Here is a 20,835-nt window from a genome sequence, read left to right as displayed (position 1 = left end):
TGCACTTTTTGCACCAAAGTACCTTCATCTCTAGGAGACAGAACGCGTCTCCTTCCTGAGCGGTATGACGGCTGCGTGGTCCCATGGTGTTTATACTTGCGTACTATTGTTTGTACAGATGAACGTGGTACCTTCAGGCGTTTGGAAATTGCTCCCAAGGATGAACCAGACTTGTGGAGGTCTACAATAGTTTTTTCTGAGGTCTTGGCTGATTTATTTTGATTTTCCGATGATGTCAAGCAAAGAGGCACTGAGTTTGAAGGTAGGCCTTGAAATAAATCCACATTTACACCCCTAATTGACTCAAATGATGTCAATTGGCCTATCAGAAGCTTCTAAAACCATGACATCATTTTCTGGGATTTTCCAAGCTGTTTAAAGGCACAGTCAACTCAGTGTATGTAAACTTCTGACCCACTGGAATTGTGATAAAGTTAATTATAAGGGAAATAATCTGTCTGTAAACAATTGTTGGAAAAATTACTTGTGTCATGTACAAGTAGATGTCCTAACCGACTTGCCAAAACTATGGATTGTTAACAAGAAATTTGTGGAGTGGTTGAAAAACGAGTTTTAATGACTCCAACCTAAGTGTATGTAAACTTCAGACTTCAACTGTAGTAAATGCCATTATTGTGAGTTCCTCATTCTCTAGCAGCTAGCCCATATTTAAAAGTCTGTCGTATAGTTAGTGCTGCTCCATATAGTGCCTTCATAAAGTATTCATACCCCTTGACTTATTCCACATTTTGTTGCCTTACAGCCTGAATTTTAAATTGATTAAATTGATTTTTTTCTCTCACCCATCTGCACACACAATACCCCATAATGACAAAATGAAAACATGTTTTTAGAAATGTTTGGTAATTTATTGAAAATGTCTCATTTACATAAGTATTCACACCCCTGAGTCAATATGTTGTAGAAGCACCTTGACATGTAACAAAAGTTGTCTGCGTAGTTCTGATATTGTTCTTTACAATACTGTATTGCCATCGTGTGACCATTAGGTATTATTACATCAATGTACTTTATTTCATGTTTTACATAACACAGTGGAATAAAAAGCAGAGGTTATGCAAAATCCTATGTGAGTCATATAAACAGAGGACCGGGTGGTGTGAAATTTCAACAAATACCAAATTGTCCATGTTGAAAGCAGAGGTTTAAAGGGTCGTCACTAGGACCTGGTCACTAGCTTCCACAGCCACAGTCATAAACCCCGCCTATTTCTACAATTTATCTTCTTTAAATGTTAAACCTAACCTTAACCGCACTGCTAACCTTATGCCTAGCCAAAAAGACAAAATGTAAAAACAATCGTGAATTTTTACAATATTATAGCCAATTTTGACGTTGTGGCTGGGAAATCTAGTGGAAACCGGTTTAAATGGCATGACTCGAGCTTTGACTTTCAGTTTCGTTTCTCCATAAGTGTGACTGACGACCAATTGCAAATTGGGTGAGGTGAGGATCATAAGATATAATTTGCCCTACCGGAACAAGATGTCGTCTGTCGTGTCTCGATATGTTACAAAAATTCTTTGTGGAAATCAAGGATGCTTGGACTTCAAGGAGCTTGACCAGATCGTTGGTCAAAAGTTCACTGTGGCAGATGAGGTCCTACTTGGAATACTTTGTGACAGAGGAAAATATGCCATCAGTAAAGGCGAAGGAAAGGCCTCGCGTCTCGTTATGAGCCAGGACAGTGTTATTGTTGCCAAGACTTCACTGCGAGTCTGTCAAAGCCCTCCTGGCGATTGTCTTCAGTGCGAGAACTTACACCTGTGCAGATACTTTGTATGCGGTAACTGCAAGTTCGGGTAAGTGTCATGTTCAGTTAGACTATAGAAACATAAAAAAAATTATTTCATAGTGGAACTGCAGATGTTTCATATCATAGGTAAATACACCGAGGTAAAATTGGTTTTATATTGGATTTTCGGTTCTCTCATCAATAGCTATTGAACCAAGCATGCCATGACTATTAAAATGGTATATTCTGAATCGGGTGGATGGAGAACAGTCTGCTACTTTTATTTTTAATGACAAAAATCGAATTTAAATATTGAATAGCTCTTAAACAAGGCGTGCCATGACTATGAAAAGTATATATTATGAATCAGGGGAGGATGGAGAGGGGGGCTCTATCCTCCATCCTCCCCTGATTTATTATTATATTTTTCATAGTCATGGCACGCTTTGTCTAAGAGCTATTGAAATCCCAAATCTGTATTTTATTAATCAAAAAATAAAATAAAGTAGTGGATTGTTCTCCATCCACCCCTGATTCAGAATATACACTTTTCAGAGTCATGGCATGCTTGGTTCAATAGCTATTGACAGAGAACTGAATATCCAATGTAAAACACATTTTACTTCAGCAGTAAATCGAATGTAGTTATGTCTATTCATAATTTGGGTGTAGAAGCTGCTTACACTTTGACTACACACACACACCTATTTGTAAGTCGCTCTGGATAAGTGCTAAATGACGTAAATGTAATGTAATGTAACTGGCCCTGTGAGTCATTCCTTTGAAATCTCATGCAATGAGTATCAGATATAATAAGCTTTCATTGGACTAGTTAGTGAATAGATAAGGCGCCAACATCATTTGTTGACCTGACTAACATTTGAAAGTTAGTCATGTGACTGTCTTCTGTTGTCTTGGTTTAATTTGCACATCTTTTGTCCATGTACTTACAATGTTCGCATTTCTCTTTAAACACCAGGAACAAGTGCAAAAATGCCCACAGACTAGATTCCCCACACAACACAGCTCTTATAATGAGCGTGGGTCACCATGACCTGGAGGAGGCAGAGCTGTTCCCACTACTGCTGCAGAACGACCCCTACCTGATGCCTGAGGTGAGTGGCTCCCAAAATGACCTCTACCAATTAGTGGATCTAAAAGGATTGGATAGGTTAGTGGGAAGGTTAGCAATAGGGTAATACTGTAGCTCCACCTCCTTACTCTGTGATAGCTGGAATTTCTGCAATAATGTTTAAAGGTCAACTGGCCCTTAGAACCACTTATCTGGTTTTAAATGGCCTATGTGGCATCGATATGAGTCAAACATGAATTATAGTGTCAAAATTGTGAGTTCGTCATGATTTACTAGAGGGTTGGGTATGGATTATTTACATGCCCACTTTTACCAATGATGCCCAATTGCCCAGAGACTACACGTTGTGGTCCGCCCCCAGCTGCCATGTGGACATTTTGTTGTCAAGTCTGCGTATGGGTGCAACGCACGCACATTTAGCTCGGCAAAAAGGACTGAAAATGGGCATCCATAAAGCTGATGCAAACTTCCATGCATTTCAACAATATTGCCAGATGGCCAGGAATGGATTACCTACGACACAGTAATTTCTGATGCCTGTCAATCGTCAAACCACTGATGTTGGTGAGTATATTAGCTAAATAAATCGCTGGTACTAGCTAGCTTCTACTTTTGGTAAACATTATTTGATCATGCTAGCGAGCCAGCCTAGCAATGATACCACATATGAAATGGGAATGATACTGTAGCTAGCTAAATACACCAAGCTAACGCATAATGTGATGTAGCATGTCACAGGAAGATGTGCATAGCTCACGCTAGCTAGCTACCTTGCTAACAACAGCTAACTGTAGGTCATTGGCATTCAGGGTCAATACAGGTCAGGTCAGGCACTTGGATACTAGCTTGCTAGCTAATCATAGGATGTAGCCAACTTGCTTTCAATAATGTTTCAACTTGAACTGGCTAGCTAACGTTAACTATCGTTAGCTAGGTAGCCAACTCATTTAAACTCGGACAAAGATACAGTATGATAACTAACCCAGATGTGCAAGTTAGGTAGCTAGCTAGCTAGGGGGCTTCGTCTGCTAACCGAAAACAAGATGCCTGTTCTCATAAACGTTTATCGTGTAAAAATAAATGAAGGATGGTACTTGTCTACTACAAATATAGCTATGGCTCTGGCAGCAAATAGCAAAACGTATCAGCAAGCATTCAGCAATGTACACAGCTAGAAACCGCGTAGGCGTCACGGGCATGAATCAATTCTGTAGTTACTCTATTAGCATATACATTACTTCCAAACTAGATTTTTCTCGCTATATGTTTGAGTGATGATATATTATTTTATTCACAAGCCACGTACAAAACCTGGTGGATTTGTTGTTCAGCAGCATCGTGAGAACCCCCCCCCCCCCCTATTTCAGAAGGCTGAGGCAGTGGCCAGAAACCAGTCCCTCTTCAGAGTAATGGAGGACACTTGAATCAGGTTGGTCACATTTTATCTGGTCAATGGTACAAATACTGTCCATCCTGGAATTCACCTAACCACCAATGATAATGTAATCAGTGCTGTGTGTCTTGTATGTTATAAGGAGGTGTCCCCTTCCTCTGTGCCAATGGACTACTATTGGGCAATGTTCCCTCAAAAAAAATTCAGCACTGAGCAAATTTCAGGTCTACTGAGCGTAAACTTGAATGTTGTGAAAATTCTGTGCAACTTCCGGTGCACGTTTAATGTGAACACTGAGGCGGTACCCTCTTTAAGTTCCAGTTTTAAGTGGCCAAGTAGGCTACTGCGGCTATTTGATCATAATGTAGACCTACCAGAGTGGCCTACCATAAAAAAACAATGGAGAAAATGCATCCCATAACATGTTAACATGGACATTTTGCCTACAGTAGCAGCCAATGTGTGGTGTTCAATGTAGGCCTACATTCCATGAGACTTTTGGAAAAAACATGAAGAGCTTGACATTAACCTGTTTATCCACTTGTCTTTCAGACAAGGACGTGACTGAAAATGTTGTTTGATGCAAGAAACTACTTTACAAAATAAAATGCATTATTATTCCCATACCATTATGCTACGTTCTGCCTATTGGCTACTTAGCTTATTCAAGAAGTCTCAAAATACAACACTGCCCCTTTAAGACATAAAAAAGCTCTTTACCTGACTTGCTTTTCAAGTATGTCTAGAAATGCAAACATTTTGTGCTCTTGTTGGAAGCAACCACTCCCCCATTGTTGACTAGGAATTAGCTATAAGTGGGCTAATAACTCACTAACTAGCAAAGAATATGAACAAATGTGCACACGTGGCTACATGCAGCTCTCGCTTTGATCTCAAAACAAGTGCATATATTGGCGACCGCTCATACTGTAGCCTGAACACAGTCCAGTTTAAAGTAAATGGCACAGATCCATATAAGGCGATGGCTATTTACATATAGGCCTACTGCAGCTCTGATTGGTTATGGCGCACCGGACTGTGTAGAGTATGGGCCTGAGTCATGCCTGTCAATGCAATAGAATCCTACTCCAATGCGCTCTGCCTACAAGACAATCTCTTGCAAAGTTCGTTTTGTATACTATGTCTTGCATAGTTCGTTTTGTTACGGTATGTTACATTGAAAGTGGCTAATATTGCGTTGATTTGATCACAATTCCCACACTAGAGCGAAACGTTGATAGTGTTAACTAAAGGGGAAAACTCTAGAAAGTTGAGTGAAGTTCAGTCTAGTGCTTCTCTGAGCGGGCTGATACTTCTTCAACATGGCAGTCCGAGGGAAGCTGCTCGCCTGCGCTTGCGGCTTAGAGGGAACGTTGCTCCTGGGCCTGAGTGAGTAATGCCAACCGGTCAGTGCCATGCTGGCACGTGTTCCTTGTGAATTAGCTGTGGATCAGGATTTCTGATTGGCTATGTTCAACCGTGTATTTACTGTTTGCTTCTATGACTGTATGGTGACAGTCTTTCTCTCTCTCTCTCCCTCCTTTTGTGATATAGGAGCTGGGTCGGATATAGGAGCCGAAGTCAGGCTCCTTCTAGACCAGTATCTATGATGAGAGGGGCCTGGAGCAGATATACGCTGCCATCCCCAGCAGGCATTTGCAAACACCTTAGAAGGGACATAAGGTGATTACTAATAAGACAGTACATCACAAGTGTTTAGTAATATCACCCTTTCAATATGTGTCACTCATCAACTCTTCCTTGTTTTTCTACAGATGGGCAGAATATATGCTTTTTAAATGGAGTCCTCTGACTGACAGGTTGATACTGATGTCTGAATTGGCACCCAGCATTACAATTATACAAGACATCTATTACTTTCTATCGTCTTTTGTTATTATTGAATCGAATGGTACTGTGTATTCTTCAAACATGTCAGGGAAGTCCTGTCTTATACGGAACACCATACATGAAGGTATAATATTTGCACATTGGTATATAAGCAGAACACTGCTTCTAAAGTATTGTGTGAAGTATGGTTTATTCTACATGGAACTGTTAGACTTGAAAGTTATCAAAACACTTTGTTTAGAATGTCTACATACTGTATATGATGGTGTGTATAGACAGTATGGACAGTATATGAATAGAAAAGGTGTGTACAGCAGTAGTTATATAGGATGAGCCTTGACTAGAATACATTATATACTGTACATATGAAGTGGGTAAAACAGTATATGTAAACATTATTAAAGTGACCAGTGTTCAATGACTATTTGTATTTATTATGGATTCCCATCAGCTGCTTCCAAGGCAGCAGCTACTCTTCCTGTGGTCCAGCAAAATTAAGGCAGTTATATACAATTAAAAACATGACATTACATTTCACAACACATTAAGTGTGTGTCCTCAGGCCACTACTCTACTAACACAAAATCCATGTGTACGTGTGTGTATAGTGCGTATGTTATCGTGTGTGTATATGCGTGTGCCTGTGTGTGTTTCTCTTCACAGTCCCCGCTGTAATGTTTTACTTACAAGCCCTTAACCAACAATGCAGTTTTAAGAAAGAATACCCCCCCCAAAAATAAAGAAATATTAAATATAACATGTTTTTTAAAACAACAAAAATAAAAATACAATAATACTAAATAAAAGTATAATAATTAAAGAGCAGCAATAAAAATTTAAAGAGCAGCAATAAAAATAACAATAGCGAGGCTATATACAGGGGTACCGGTACCGAATCAATGTGCGGGGGCACCGGTTAGTCGAGGTAATTGGGGTAATATGTACATGTAGAGTTATTAAAGTGACTATGCATAGATAATAAACAGAGAGTAGCAGCAGTGTAAAAAGATGGGGTGCAAATAGTCTGGGTAGCCATTTGATTAGATGTTCAGGAGTCTTATGGCTTGGGGGTAGAAGCTGTTTAGAAGCCTCTTGGACCTAGACTTGGCGCGCCGGTACCACTTTCCGTGCGGTAGCAGAGAGAACAGGCTATGGCTAGGGTGGCTGAAGTCTTTGACAACAGAGGCCTTCCTCTGACACCGCCTGGTATAGAGGTCCTGGATGGCAGGAAGCTTGGCCCCAGTAATGTACTGGGCCGTACGCACTACCCTCTGTAGTGCCTTGCGGTCAGAGGCTGAGCAGTTGCTATACCAGGCAGTGATGCAACCAGTCAGGATGCTCTCGATGGTGCAACTGTAGGACCTTTTGAGGATCTGAGGACCCATGCCAAATCTTTTCTGTCTCCTTAGGGGGAATAGGTTTTGTCGTGCCCTCTTCACGACTGTCTTGGTGTGCTTGGACCATGTTAGTTTGTTGGTGATGTGGACACCAAGGAACTTGAAGCTCTCAACCTGCTCCACTACAGCCACGTCGATGAGAATGGGGGCGTGCTCTGTCCTCTTATTTCTCCTGTAGTCCACAATCATCTCCTTTGTCTTGATCACATTGAGGGAGAGGTTGTTGTCCTGGCACACACGGCCAGGTCTCTGACCTCCTCCCTATAGGCTGTCTCGTCGTTGTTGGTGATCAGGCCTACCACTGTTGTGTCAACGGCAAACTTAATGATGGTGATTGAGTCGTGCCTAGCCATGCAGTCATGAGTGAACAGGGAGTACAGGAGGGGACTGAGCACGCACCCCTGAGGGGCCCCTGTGTTGAGGATCAGCGTGACGGATGTGTTGTTACCTACCCTTACCACTTGGTTGGGGCCCGTCAGGAAGTCCAGGATCCAGTTGCAGAGGGAGGTGTTTAGTCCCAGGGTCCTTAGCTTAATGATGACCTTTGATGGCACTATGGTGTTGAACGCTGAGCTGTAGTCAATGAATAGCATTCTCACATAGGTGTTCCTTTTGTCCAGGTGTGAAAGGGCAGTGTGGAGCGCAATAGAGATTACATCATCTGTGGATCTGTTGGGGTGATATGCAAATTAGAGTGGGTCTAGCGTTTCTGGGATAATGGTGTTGATGTGAGCCATGACCAGCCTTTAAAAGCACTTCATGGCTACATACATAAGTGCTTTGGGTCAGTAGTCATTTATGCAGGTTACCTTTGTGTTCTTGGGTTCAGGGACTATGGTGGTCTGCTTGAAACATGTTAGGATTACAGACTCAGACACGGAGAGGTTGAAAATGTCAGTGAAGAAACTTGCCAGTTGGTCAGCACATGCTCGGAGTACACGTCCTGGTAATCCGTCTGGCCCTGCGGCTTTGTGGATGTTGACCTGTTTAAAGGTCTTACTCACATCAGAAATTTGCATACAGAAATTTGCATCCTGTAGCACTAACTCCAAAAAGTTTTGGGACACTGTAAAGTCCATGGAAAATAAGAGCACTTCCTCCCAGCTGCCCACTGCACTGAGGCTAGGAAACACTATCACCACCGATAAATCTACAATAATCGAGAATTTCAACAAGCATTTTGCTACGGCTGGCCATGCTTTCCACCTGGCTACCACTACCCCGGCCACCAGCTCTGCACCCTCCGCTGCAACTTGCCCATGCCCCCCGCCGCTTCTCCTTCACACAAATCCAGACAGCTGATGTTCTGAAAGAGCTGCAAAATCTGGACCCCTACAAATCATCTGGGCTAGACAATCTGGACCCTTTCTTTCTAAAACTAGCCGCCGAAATTGTCGCAACCCCTATTACTAGCCTGTTCAACCTCTCTTTCGTAACGTCTAAGATCCCCAGAGATTGGAAAGCTGCCGCGGTCATCCCCCTCTTCAAAGGGGGTGACACTCTAGATCCAAACTGTTACAGACCCATATCCATCCTGCCCTGCCTTTCAAAAGTTTTTGAAAGCCAAGTCAACAAACAGATCACCGACCATTTCGAATCCCACCGTACCTTCTCCGCTATGCAATCCGGTTTCCGAGCTGGTCATGGGTGCACTTCAGCTACGCTCAAGGTCCTAAACGATATTATAACCGTAAAACGGACTATCCTACCGATCCTTGACTTCGGCGATGTCATTTACAAAATAGCCTCCAACACTCTACTCAGCAAATTGGATGTAGTCTATCACAGTGCCATCCGTTTTGTCTCCAAAGCCCCATATAATACCCACCACTGTGACCTGTACGCTCTTGTTGGCTGGTCCTCACTACATATTCGTCGCCAAACCCACTGGCTCCAGGCCATCTATAAATCACTGCTAGGCAAATCCCCGCCTTATCTTAGCTCATTGGTCACCATAGCAACACCCACCCGTAGTCTGCGCTCCAGCGGGTATATCTCACTGGTCATCCCCAAAGCCAACACCTCCTTTGGCCGCAATTCCTTCCAGTTCTCTGCTGCCAATGACTGGAACAAATTGCAAAAATCTCTGAAGCTGGAGACACTTATCTCCCTCACTAACTTTAAGCATCAGTTGTCAGAGCACCTTACCGATCACTGCACCTGTACACAGCCCATCTGAAATTAGCCCGCCCAACTACCTCATCCCTATATTGTTATTTATTTTGCTCATTTGTACCCCAGTATCTCTATTTGCACATCATCTCTTGCACATCTATCATTCCAGTGTTAATACTAATTGTAATTATTTTGCACTATAGCCTATTTTATTGCCTTACCTCCATAACTTGCTAAATTTGCACACACTGTATATATATGTATTTCTGTTGTATTTTTTTTGACTTTGTTTTGTTTTACCCCATATGTAACTCTGTGTTGTTGTTTTTATCGCACTGCTTTGCTTTATCTTGGCCAGGTCGCAGTTGTAAATGAGAACTTGTTCTCAACTGGTTTACCTGGTTAAATAAAGGTTAAATAAAATAAAAAAAAAACATCGGCTACGAAAGCTGATGCTCTCATGCATGTTTCAGTGTTGCTTGCCTCGAAGTGAGCATAGAAGTAATTTAGCTCGTCTGGTAGGCTCGTGTCACTGGGCAGCTCGCGGCTGTGCTTCCCTTTGTAGTCTGTAATAGTTTGCAAGCCCTGCCACATCCGACGAGCGTCGGAGCCGGTGTAGTACGATTCGATCTTAGTCCTGTATTGACGCTTTGCCTGTTTGATGGTTCGTCGTAGGGCATAGTGGGAGTTCTTATAAGCTTCCGGGTTAGAGTCCTGCTCCTTGAAAGCGGCAGCTCTACCCTTTTATCTCAGTGCGGATGTTGTCTGTAATCCATGGCTTCTGGTTGGGGTATTTACGTACGGTCACTGTGGGGACGACATCATCGATGCACTTATTGATGAAGCCAGTGACTGATGTGGTATACTCCTCAATGCTGTCTGAAGAATCCCGGAACATGTTCCAGTCTGTGCTAGCAAAACAGTCCTGTAGCTTAGCATCTGCGTCATCTGACCACTTTTTTATTAACCGAGTCACTGGTGCTTCCTGCTTTAGTTTTTGCTTATAAGCAGGAATCAGGAGGATAGAGTTATGGTCAGATTTGCAAAATGGAGGGCGAGGGAGAGCTTTGTATGCGTCTCTGTGTGTGGAGTAAAGGTGGTCTAGAGTTTTTTTCCTCTGGTTGCACATTTAACATGCTGGTAGAAATTAGGTAGAACGGATTTAAGTTTCCCTGCATTAAAGTCCCCGGCCACTAGGAGCGCTGCATCTGGATGAGGGTTTTCCTGTTGATTTATGGCCTTGTACAACTCATTCAGTGCAATCTTAATGCCAGCATTGGTTTGTGGTGGTAAATAGACAGCTATGAAAAATATAGATAAAAACTCTCTTGGTAAATAGTGTGGTCTACAGCTTATCATAAGATACTCTACCTCAGGCGAGCAAAACCTCGAGACTTCCTTAGTATTTGATTTTGTGCACCAGCTGTTGTTTACAAATATACACAGACCGCCACCCCTTGTCTTACCGGAGTCAGCCGTTCTATCCTGCCGATGTAGCGTATAGCCCGCTAGCTGTATGTTATCATTGTCGTCGTTCAGCCACGACTCGGTGAAACATAAGATATTACAGTTTTTAATGTCCCGCTGGTAGGATAACCGTAATCTTAGGTCATCCAATTTGTTATCCAATGATTGAAGATTGGCTAATAGGATTGATGGAAGAGGCAGTTTACTCGCTCGCCGTCGGATACTTACAAGGCACCCCGATCTACGTCCACGATATCTCCGTCTCTTCCTCACGCGAATGACGGGGATTTGGGCCTTGTCGGGTGTCTGTATGATATCTTTCGCAGCCGCCTTGTTGAAGAAAAACCTTCGTCCAATACGAGGTGAGTAATCGCTGTCCTGATATCCAGAAGCTCTTTTTGGTTAGTCCTTCATTTTTTGTAAGATTTTCTGAATTTTATTGTTTGATTGACTATGACTTTTCAGATCACCCAGTAATACTATCTGCAAGGTTAGCTCCAGGTAAATATTGCAATCCTTTAGCCATTCCTGGACCTGTGTCCAAAAACAAGCTACAAATGGACAGAACCAAAACAAATGATCTAATGATTCTGTCTCTTCACAGCAAAATCTGCAGAGCTGGGAAGATTGTATCCCCCATATAAATAACATTCTATTGGTAGCAAGAATTTTATATAATAATTGAAATTGAAAGATTCACATTTTTGAATCCGGTGTCGTTTTGCGTGTCAGTTCATAAACACTATGCCATGGGATCGGTACGTCAAAGATCTCTTCCCAACTATTTTGCAATCTATATGGGACGGCTGTCAATCCTTTGGTCCTTAAGTGAAACTGACATACTTTTTTATTTATCACAGTTTTCCTTAACCAATTATGTTCTTTAATGCAAGGCCGACAGACAAGTTCCTTACTTTCTCCCCCTTCCACTTTCCTCTTCCACTTTTGCAGTAAGGCTGCAATTATTTGGTTGTAATTTTGGGTAGAGCAGACATTGCCATATGTTTTTGTTAGCTGCATGTGCGACATAACTCCACCAGTCCTACCGATGATATCATTTACGAAGATTATACCTTTTTTAAACATTCTGTCAAAAAATAAAGGTTTTTTGTCAATTAGTATATTTGAATTTAACCACAATATTTGTTGCATTATTTGTTCTGTCGTTTCTGGAGGATTAAATTGAAATTGCAACCAACTTTCTATGGCTTGTTTTAGAAATAGTGATATTTGGGAGATTATTTCCTTTTCAAATAACTGAAAGTGAGAGGTTGTAATCTGAATAAAGGGAAAAAGGCCTTTCTTGAACATTGGGTGAGACAATCTTACTAATTTGCTTGAGAACCAGTTCGGATTTAAGTATAACTTTTGTATGACTGAAGCTTTTAGTGATAGGTCTAATGCTTTAATATTTAATAATATCTGTCCTCCGAATTCATATTCATTATATAAATATGCCCTTTTAATTTTGTCTGGCTTGCCGTTTCAAATAAAATTGAATATTTTTTTCTCATATAATTTAAAAAACTGTTCGCTAGGCGTAGGCAAGACCATAAGCAAATACAGTGGGGAAAAAAAGTATTTAGTCAGCCACCAATTGTGCAAGTTCTCCCACTTAAAAAGATGAGAGAGGCCTTTAATTTTCATCATAGGTACACGTCAACTATGACAGACAAAATGAGAAAAAAAATTCCAGAAAATCACATTGTAGGATTTTTTATGAATTTATTTGCAAATTATGGTGGAAAATAAGTATTTGGTCAATAACAAAAGTTTCTCAATACTTTGTTATATACCCTTTGTTGGCAATGACACGGGTCAAATGTTTTCTGTAAGTCTTCACAAGGTTTTCACACACTATTTTGGCCCATTCCTCCATGCAGATCTCCTCTAGAGCAGTGATGTTTTGGGGCTGTCGCTGGGCAACACGGACTTTCAACTCCCTCAAAGATTTTCTATGGGGTTGAGATCTGGAGACTGGCTAGGCAACTCCAGGACCTTGAAATGCTTCTTACGAAGCCACTCCTTCGTTGCCCGGGCGGTGTGTTTGGGATCATTGTCATGCTGAAAGACCCAGCCACGTTTCATCTTCAATGCCCTTGGTGATGGAAGGAGGTTTTCACCCAAAATCTCACGATACATGGCCCCATTCATTCTTTCCTTTACATGGATCAGACGTCCTGGTCCCTTTGCAGAAAAACAGCCCCAAAGCATGATGTTTACACCCCCATGCTTCACAGTAGGTATGGTGTTCTTTGGATGCAACTCAGCATTCTTTGTCCTCCAAACACGACGAGTTGAGTTTTTACCAAAAAGTTATATTTTGGTTTCATCTGACCATATGACATTCTCCCAATCCTCTTCTGGATCATCCAAATGCACTCTAGCAAACTTCAGACGGGCCTGGACATGTACTGGCGTAAGCAGGGGGACACGTCTGGAACTGCAGGATTTTAGTCCCTGGCGGCGTAGTGTGTAACTGATGGTAGGCTTTGTTACTTTGGTCCCAGCTCTCTGCAGGTCATTCACTAGGTCCCCCCGTGTGGTTCTGGGATTTTTGCTCACCGTTCTTGTGACCATTTTGACCCCACGGGGTGAGATCTTGCGTGGAGCCCCAAATCGAGGGAGATTATCAGTGGTCTTGTATGTCTTCCATTTCCTAATAATTGCTCCCACAGTTGATTTCTTCAAACCAAGCTGCTTACCTATTGCAGATTCAGTCTTCCCAGCCTGGTGCAGGTCTACAATTTTGTTTCTGGTGTCCTTTGACAGCTCTTTGGTCTTGGCCATAGTGGAGTTTGGAGTGTGACTGTTTGAGGTTGTGGACAGGTGTCTTTTATACTGATAACAAGTTCAAACAGGTGCTATTAATACAGGTAACGAGTGGAGGACAGAGGAGCCTCTTAAAGAAGAAGCTACAGGTCTGTGAGAGCCAGAAATCTTGCTTGTTTGTAGGTGACCAAATACTTATTTTCCACCATAATTTGCAAATAAATTTATTAAAAATCCTACAGTGTGATTTTCTGGATTTTTTTTCTCTTAATTTGTCTGTCATAGTTGACGTGTACCTATGATGAAAATTACAGGCCTCTCTCATCTTTTTAAGTGGGAGAACTTGCACAATTGGTGGCTGACTAAATACTTTTTTCCCCCACTGTAGGTAAACTGGGATAATACTAAAGAGTTCATCAGGGTGATTTTTCCACAAATTGACAGGTATTTTCCTTTCCATGGTAGTAAGATCTTATCTATTTTTGCTAACTTTCTATTAAAATGTATTGAAGTGAGATCATTTATTTCCTTTGGGATATGTATTCCGAGTATATTCCCATCACCATCAGACCATTTTATTGGTAAACTACATGGTAATGTAAAAATTGTATTTTTTAGTGATCCAATACGTAATATAGTACATTTGTCATAATTTGGTTGTAATCCAGAGAGGTTAGAAAATGTATCTAGATCCTCTATGAGGCTGTGGAGGGATTCTAGTTGTGGATTTAAAAGAAAACATGAATCATCAGCGTACAATGACACCTTTGTTTTTAAGCCCTGTATTTCTAATCCTCTGATATTATTATTGGATCTGATTTTAATAGCTAACATCTCGATGGCCACAATAAATAGATAGTGGACAACCTTGTTTCACTCCTCTTGACAGTTTAAAACTTTCTGAGAAATAGCCATTATTTACTATTTTACACCTAGGGTTACTATACATGATTTTGACCCATTTTATAAGAGAAATGCTCCAGGCATTTATATATAAACCCCAGTCGAACTTTATCAAATGCCTTTTCGAAGTCTGCTATGAATAGCAGGCCTGGTTTCCCATATTTTCCATAGTGTTCTATTGTTTCCAATACTTGCCTGATATTATCTCCAATGTATCTTCCATGTAAAAAACCTGTCTGATTAGAATGAATAATATCCGACAATACATTTTGCTAGGATTTTTGCATCACAACACTGAAGTGTAAGGGGCCTCCAATTTTGTAAATGGACTGGATCTTTATATTTTCCACTTGTATCCTGTTTCAGTAATAATGAGATCAGACCTTCTTCTTGAGTGTCAGATAATCTACCATTTACATACGAGTGGTTAAAACATGCTAATAACGGTCCTCTTAGTATATCAAAAAACGTTTGGTATACCTCGACTGGTATGCCATCCAACCCTGGAGTTTTCCCGGACTTAAAGTCTTTAATTGCATCCAGAAGTTCCTCCTCTGTAATTTCACCTTCACATGAGTCTTTCTGTGTGGCTGTTAATTTGACATTATCAATAGAAAACAAAATCTCTACAATTAGCTTCAGTTAGAGGAGATGGAGGCGACTGAAAATAAAACATATGCTTAAAGTACTTTGTTTCTTCCTTCAAAATATCATTTGGTGAATTATGGGTTACTCCGTCAATTGTAACCAGTTTCATTAAGTTATTTTTGGTAGCATTCCTATGTTGAAGATTAAAAAAGAATTTTGTGCATTTTTCCCCATATTCCATCCAGTTTACTTTATTTTAATAATATATTACACTTGATCTTTCTTGAATAAGTTTCTCCATTTCTTTTTGTTTTTCCTCTAATTTATTCTGAGCCTCTATGTTACAGTTTTTATTGCCATCTATCTGTTCTGTTAGACTTTCTATTTCCTTTCTTAGTATAAACTCTTTTGACCTAAATTGCTTTTGTTTTCGAGATGAGTACTGAATTGCATGGCCTCTAAAGGCACATTTAAAGGTGTCCCATACAATAAGGGGATTCGCTGTACCTATGTTATGTTGGAAAAAGTCAATCTATTTGGACAATTTGCACATTCGGATCGAAATTACTATTAATTAATATCATCACCCCTTTTGAATTTCTTTGCCCATGGGAGAAGTATACCCCCCCCGACCCCCCCCCCCCCATTCTTTTTTCCACGCTACTTCATCTCGAATTGTTGAATGAGTTTCCTGTATACAATAGATATTATATTCCTTCTCTTTGAGCCATGTAAATATTGTTCTTCTTTTGTTATTATCAGCTAAGCCATTACAATTATAACTGGCTATACTTATTTCACATACACCATAATGAGATACAAGTTTCAAGTCTATTTATCATTATATATGTTTGTAAATTTACCAATAAAAAATAGCGTAATGATTGAGTGTCCATATAGCTGGACCGTGATATTTGCATTGCTATGGAGTAACCCTTCAATTGTTCTCCACTAATTCCCCCGCTAAAGCCCCTCCCCATCCCAAGTTGAGCCGTCATCCCAGTGATCAGCATCCCACCCACGTCCCTCCGTATCCCTAAGGCCCCGAGAGGCCAGGACCCATCCATCGAAAACAGCACACAGTGCCACCCACAAAACAGAAGCAGATTAACCGCCAAAAGTATTTCCAATGCTTTCACCTCTATATATATATATCTATATAACTATTTTAAAAAAATTATGCATATCCTATTTTCCATCATTATCAATTAATATGTGTAATAATGTCGGCAGTTCACGCGTAGGATTCTAACATATAACCCGGATTGCCATTGTATTACATTTAATTCATTGACAAGCAATTATTATCCTAGCAAATAATTGCTGTGGTCCATCCCATACCCCCCCCTCCCCCCCAACATCCCCACCCGCCCACAACAGATGCCAGACAAGCACACACGCACATACTCACATACTCCAACACACTCAAATGCAAATCAATTTATAACATTTTTGACATGCGTTTTTCTGGATTTCTTTGTTATTCTGTCTCTCACTGTTCAAATAAATATCATTAAAATTATAGACTGATCATGTCTTTGTCAGTGGGCAAACGTACAAAATCAGCAGGGGATCAAATACTTTTTTTCCCTCACTGTACTCCTCAATGTCATCGGAAGAATCCCGGAACATATTCCAGTCTGTGCTAGCAAAACAGTCCTGTAGCTTAGCATCTGCTTCATCTGACCACTTTTTTATTGACACTGGTGCTTCCTGCTTTTAGTTTTTGCTTGTAAACAGGAATCATGAGGATAGAATTATGGTCAGATTTTCCAAATGGAGGGCGAGGGAGAGCTTTGTACGCGTCTCTGTGTGTGGAGTAAAGGTGGTCTAGAGTTTCTTTCCCTCTGGTTGCACATTTTAACATGCTGGTAGAAATAAGGTAAAACGGATTAAAGTCCCTGGCCACTAGGAGCGCCGCCTCTGGATGAGCGTTTTCCTGTTTGCTTATGGCCATATACAGTTCATTGAGTGAGGTCTTAGTGCCAGCATCAGTTTGTGGTGGTAAATAGACAGCTACGAAAAATATAGATCTTGGTAGATAGTGTGGTCTACAGCTTATCATGAGATACTCTAGCTCAGGCGAGCAAAACCTAGAGACTTCCTTACATAGCTGTTATGTGAATTATTTAACAAACTATTTCAGTGTCTCTGTGCGTCTCCCAAAAGGTTGTAAGTATTTTGGGATTTAAGTAACGGACAGAGTCCCGGTCTGCATAGTCAGAGATTTATTCATTGAGAATTCTGCCATCACAATTTCAGAGTCCATCTTTTATACTCATACGTCATACAAACATCCTGCCCCCTCCCCTTAGGCGGCCTGTATTTTTCCACTATACACATCTTGTAAGCCCACACACACTTCGGTTCAGCTCATGTTTTCCTCTGCTCTCCTGACCATTAGGTCACACACTGTTCTTATCTTTTCCTACTCCTTGCTCGGCCAGGTGGCAAACTTCAGTTATCGCATCCTCACAATATCCTGCATACTCCTCAAAAAGCGTAACAGTTTCTCTCCTCCCTAAATTGGGAGGCCCCTTTATCTTGGTTTAGACAGTTCTCCTTTGTTGTCTGGTCTAACTCTTACTCACATTGCTGAATAGTAGCTCAATGTCATAGTCTTTACTGGTCCTACACTCACACATTCTAACACATTTCACACAGTTTCTGGGTGTAATAATTAGTCATTAATAATTAATCTATCAATCCACCCTTTGACTAAATATTACACACAAACAAAATACACTGCTCAAAAAAATAAAGGGAACACTTAAACAACACATCCTAGATCTGAATGAATGAAATAATCTTATTAAATACTTTTTTCTTTACATAGTTGAATGTGCTGGCAACAAAATCACACAAAAAGTATCAATGGAAATCAAATTTATCAACCCATGGAGGTCTGGATTTGGAAAAACCACACTACAGGCTGATCCAACTTTGATGTAATGTCCTTAAAACAAGTCAAAATGAGGCTCAGTAGTGTGTGTGGCCTCCACGTGCCTGTATGACCTCCCTACAACGCCTGGGCATGCTTCTGATGAGGTGGCGGATGGTCTCCTGAGGGATCTCCTCCCAGACCTGGACTAAAGCATCCGCCAACTCCTGGACAGTCTGTGGTGCAACGTGGCGTTGGTGGATGGAGCGAGACATGATGTCCCAGATGTGCTCAATTGGATTCAGGTCTGGGGAACGGGCGGGCCAGTCCATAGCATCAATGCCTTCCTCTTGCAGGAACTGCTGACACACTCCAGCCACATGAGGTCTAGCATTGTCTTGCATTTAGAAGGAACCCAGGGCCAACCGCACCAGCATATGGTCTCACAAGGGGTCTGAGGATCTCATCTCGGTACCTAATGGCAGTCAAGCTACCTCTGGCGAGCACATGGAGGGCTGTGCGGCCCCCCAAAGAAATGCCACCCCACACCATGACTGACCCACCGCCAAACCGGTCATGCTGGAGGATGTTGCAGGCAGCAGAACGTTCTCCACGGCGTCTCCAGACTCTGTCACGTCTGTCACATGTGCTCAGTGTGAACCTGCTTTCATCTGTGAGGAGCACAGGGCGCCAGTGGCGAATTTGCCAATCTTTGTGTTCTCTGGCAAATGCCAAACGTCCTGCACGGTGTTGGGCTGTAAGCACAACCCCCACCTGTGGACGTCGGGCCCTCATACCACCCTCATGGAGTCTGTTTCTGACCGTTTGAGCAGACACATGCACATTTGTGGCCTGCTGGAGGTCATTTTGCAGGGCTCTGGCAGTGCTCCTCCTGCTCCTCCTTGCACAAAGGCGGAGGTAGCGGTCCTGCTGCTGGGTTGTTGCCCTCCTACGGCCTCCTCCACGTCTCCTGATGTACTGGCCTGTCTCCTGGTAGCACCTCCATGCTCTGGACACTACGCTGACAGACACAGCAAACCTTCTTGCCACAGCTCGCATTGATGTGCCATCCTGGATGAGCTGCACTACCTGAGCCACTTGTGTGGGTTGTAGACTCCGTCTCATGCTACCACTAGAGTGAAAGCACCGCCAGCATTCAAAAGTGACCAAAACATCAGCCAGGAAGCATAGGAACGGAGAAGTGGTCTGTGGTCACCACCTGCAGAACCATTCCTTTATTGGGGGTGTCTTGCTAATTGCCTATAATTTCCACCTGTTGTCTATTCCATTTGCACAACAGCATGTGAAATGTATTGTCAATCAGTGTTGCTTCCTAAGTGGACAGTTTGATTTCACAGAAGTGTGATTGACTTGGAGTTACATTGTGTTGTTTAAGTGTTCCCTTTATTTTTTTGAGCAGTGTATATGTTGTTATAGAAATGAATCACACACATTGAAGCATATAAGTTGGTTTGCATATAAAAACATTAAATGTCTCATTCAATACAGGTTCATCAGGGTTACCCCATGATTCAAAGTGTAATGTTACTTTTTAGCAATGGTACCTAACCTGTTTACCCCCTATCTGGAAACAACAGTCTAAGCCTATAGTGAAGAACATTTGCTTCATCACATCCTGCAACATCGGTTAACTAGTACATCATACTTAAAACAAGACTTTAATACACAAAAGATCATTACAATAACTTTTAAACTAGAGATTTATAGTTCTAGGTAAACATCCAGTCTCAAACTATCTGAATCGTCGTCGTCCTCCACCAAGCCTGGTGGGTCATATTCTTCATTCCTTAGGTCGGAGTCCGGGATTGGGCCGTATCTCACCATCTGCTGTGATACTGCTCCAACGCCTTGCTCACCAATCCTCGGACACAGGGAATAAGACAACATCCACAAAGAACAAGCATACCCATAGACGTGATTGCCGCGCCTAAAATAGTTACAACAATAGTTTTCCATTTACCAAACATTTTATCAAACCAACCAGTCATTGATGTATTCACCCCCCCCCCCCCGTTCTCAGCCCATTCTTTACTCAATGGCCTGAGATTCTCTTCACTGCATCCCTTGTCTAATTAACGAACCTTTGTAGATGTAATTAATCCAGTCAACATTTTTATCAATTGTAACCCACCAGAAAAACGTTGTTGTAACCCCTTCTCCTCACTGCGTACTCATCATCTGGATTTTCTCTCCATGCCTGGTCTGCCAAGTTTGGATATAACCTTTCTGCCCTCTGCTCTGGGGAAGGCACTGAGACCTCAACTTTCACTTCTCTTTCACTCTCACTCACTTCTCTTTTCTTCCTGCCTTCTTCCCGCTTTCTAGCTTCTACTAGCCACCTCTTCTATATAACAAGTCAATATAACAAGTAATTCAAAACAGCTTCACACCACAACACCTGGAATCACCCCTCCCTGTATATGTAGTCTTGACTAGTCCCCAAGAATTATCTCATACTCTACGGAGGAATTTATCCCCACAATGTAATCTTGATCATTCCTGACAGTCTCATACAACAGGAATGGGTTCTCCCTCTTCTCTATACAACCACCTGGAATTATTCATAGATGTGACTTTTGAGCAAATATTATGTCTCAC

The 20,835-nt window shown here is 41.6% G+C and overlaps 1 protein-coding gene and 1 long non-coding RNA gene across 3 annotated transcripts in view; both read left to right on the top strand.

The window, feature by feature from the left end:
• The first annotated feature begins 1,241 nt into the window (after positions 1–1,241).
• LOC311137067 (protein mono-ADP-ribosyltransferase PARP12-like) overlaps positions 1,242–20,835 on the top strand; it is a 34,776-nt gene continuing 15,182 nt past the window's right edge. Inside the window, exons 1-2 of one of the 2 annotated variants that reach the window (XM_084171398.1) lie at positions 1,242–1,823; positions 2,736–2,871. In XM_084171398.1, coding sequence (XP_084027524.1) covers positions 1,507–1,823; positions 2,736–2,871 — 453 coding nt within the window. In that variant the 5' untranslated portion in view covers positions 1,242–1,506. The remainder of the gene's footprint in view (positions 1,824–2,735; positions 2,872–20,835) is intronic. The other variant, XM_084171397.1, reaches the window with a different exon arrangement.
• On the top strand, positions 4,348–6,514 carry LOC311137068. The gene is made up of 2 exons (XR_014613912.1): positions 4,348–5,925; positions 6,018–6,514. It is a non-coding gene; the product is annotated as an uncharacterized lncRNA (long non-coding RNA).

The sequence above is a fragment of the Coregonus lavaretus genome (assembly GCF_964263955.1).
Source record: "Coregonus lavaretus genome assembly, chromosome: 11".
Lineage (NCBI taxonomy): Eukaryota > Metazoa > Chordata > Actinopteri > Salmoniformes > Salmonidae > Coregonus > Coregonus lavaretus.
Note: the sequence above shows the minus strand (reverse complement) of the source record. Positions and strands in the feature narration are given on the sequence as shown.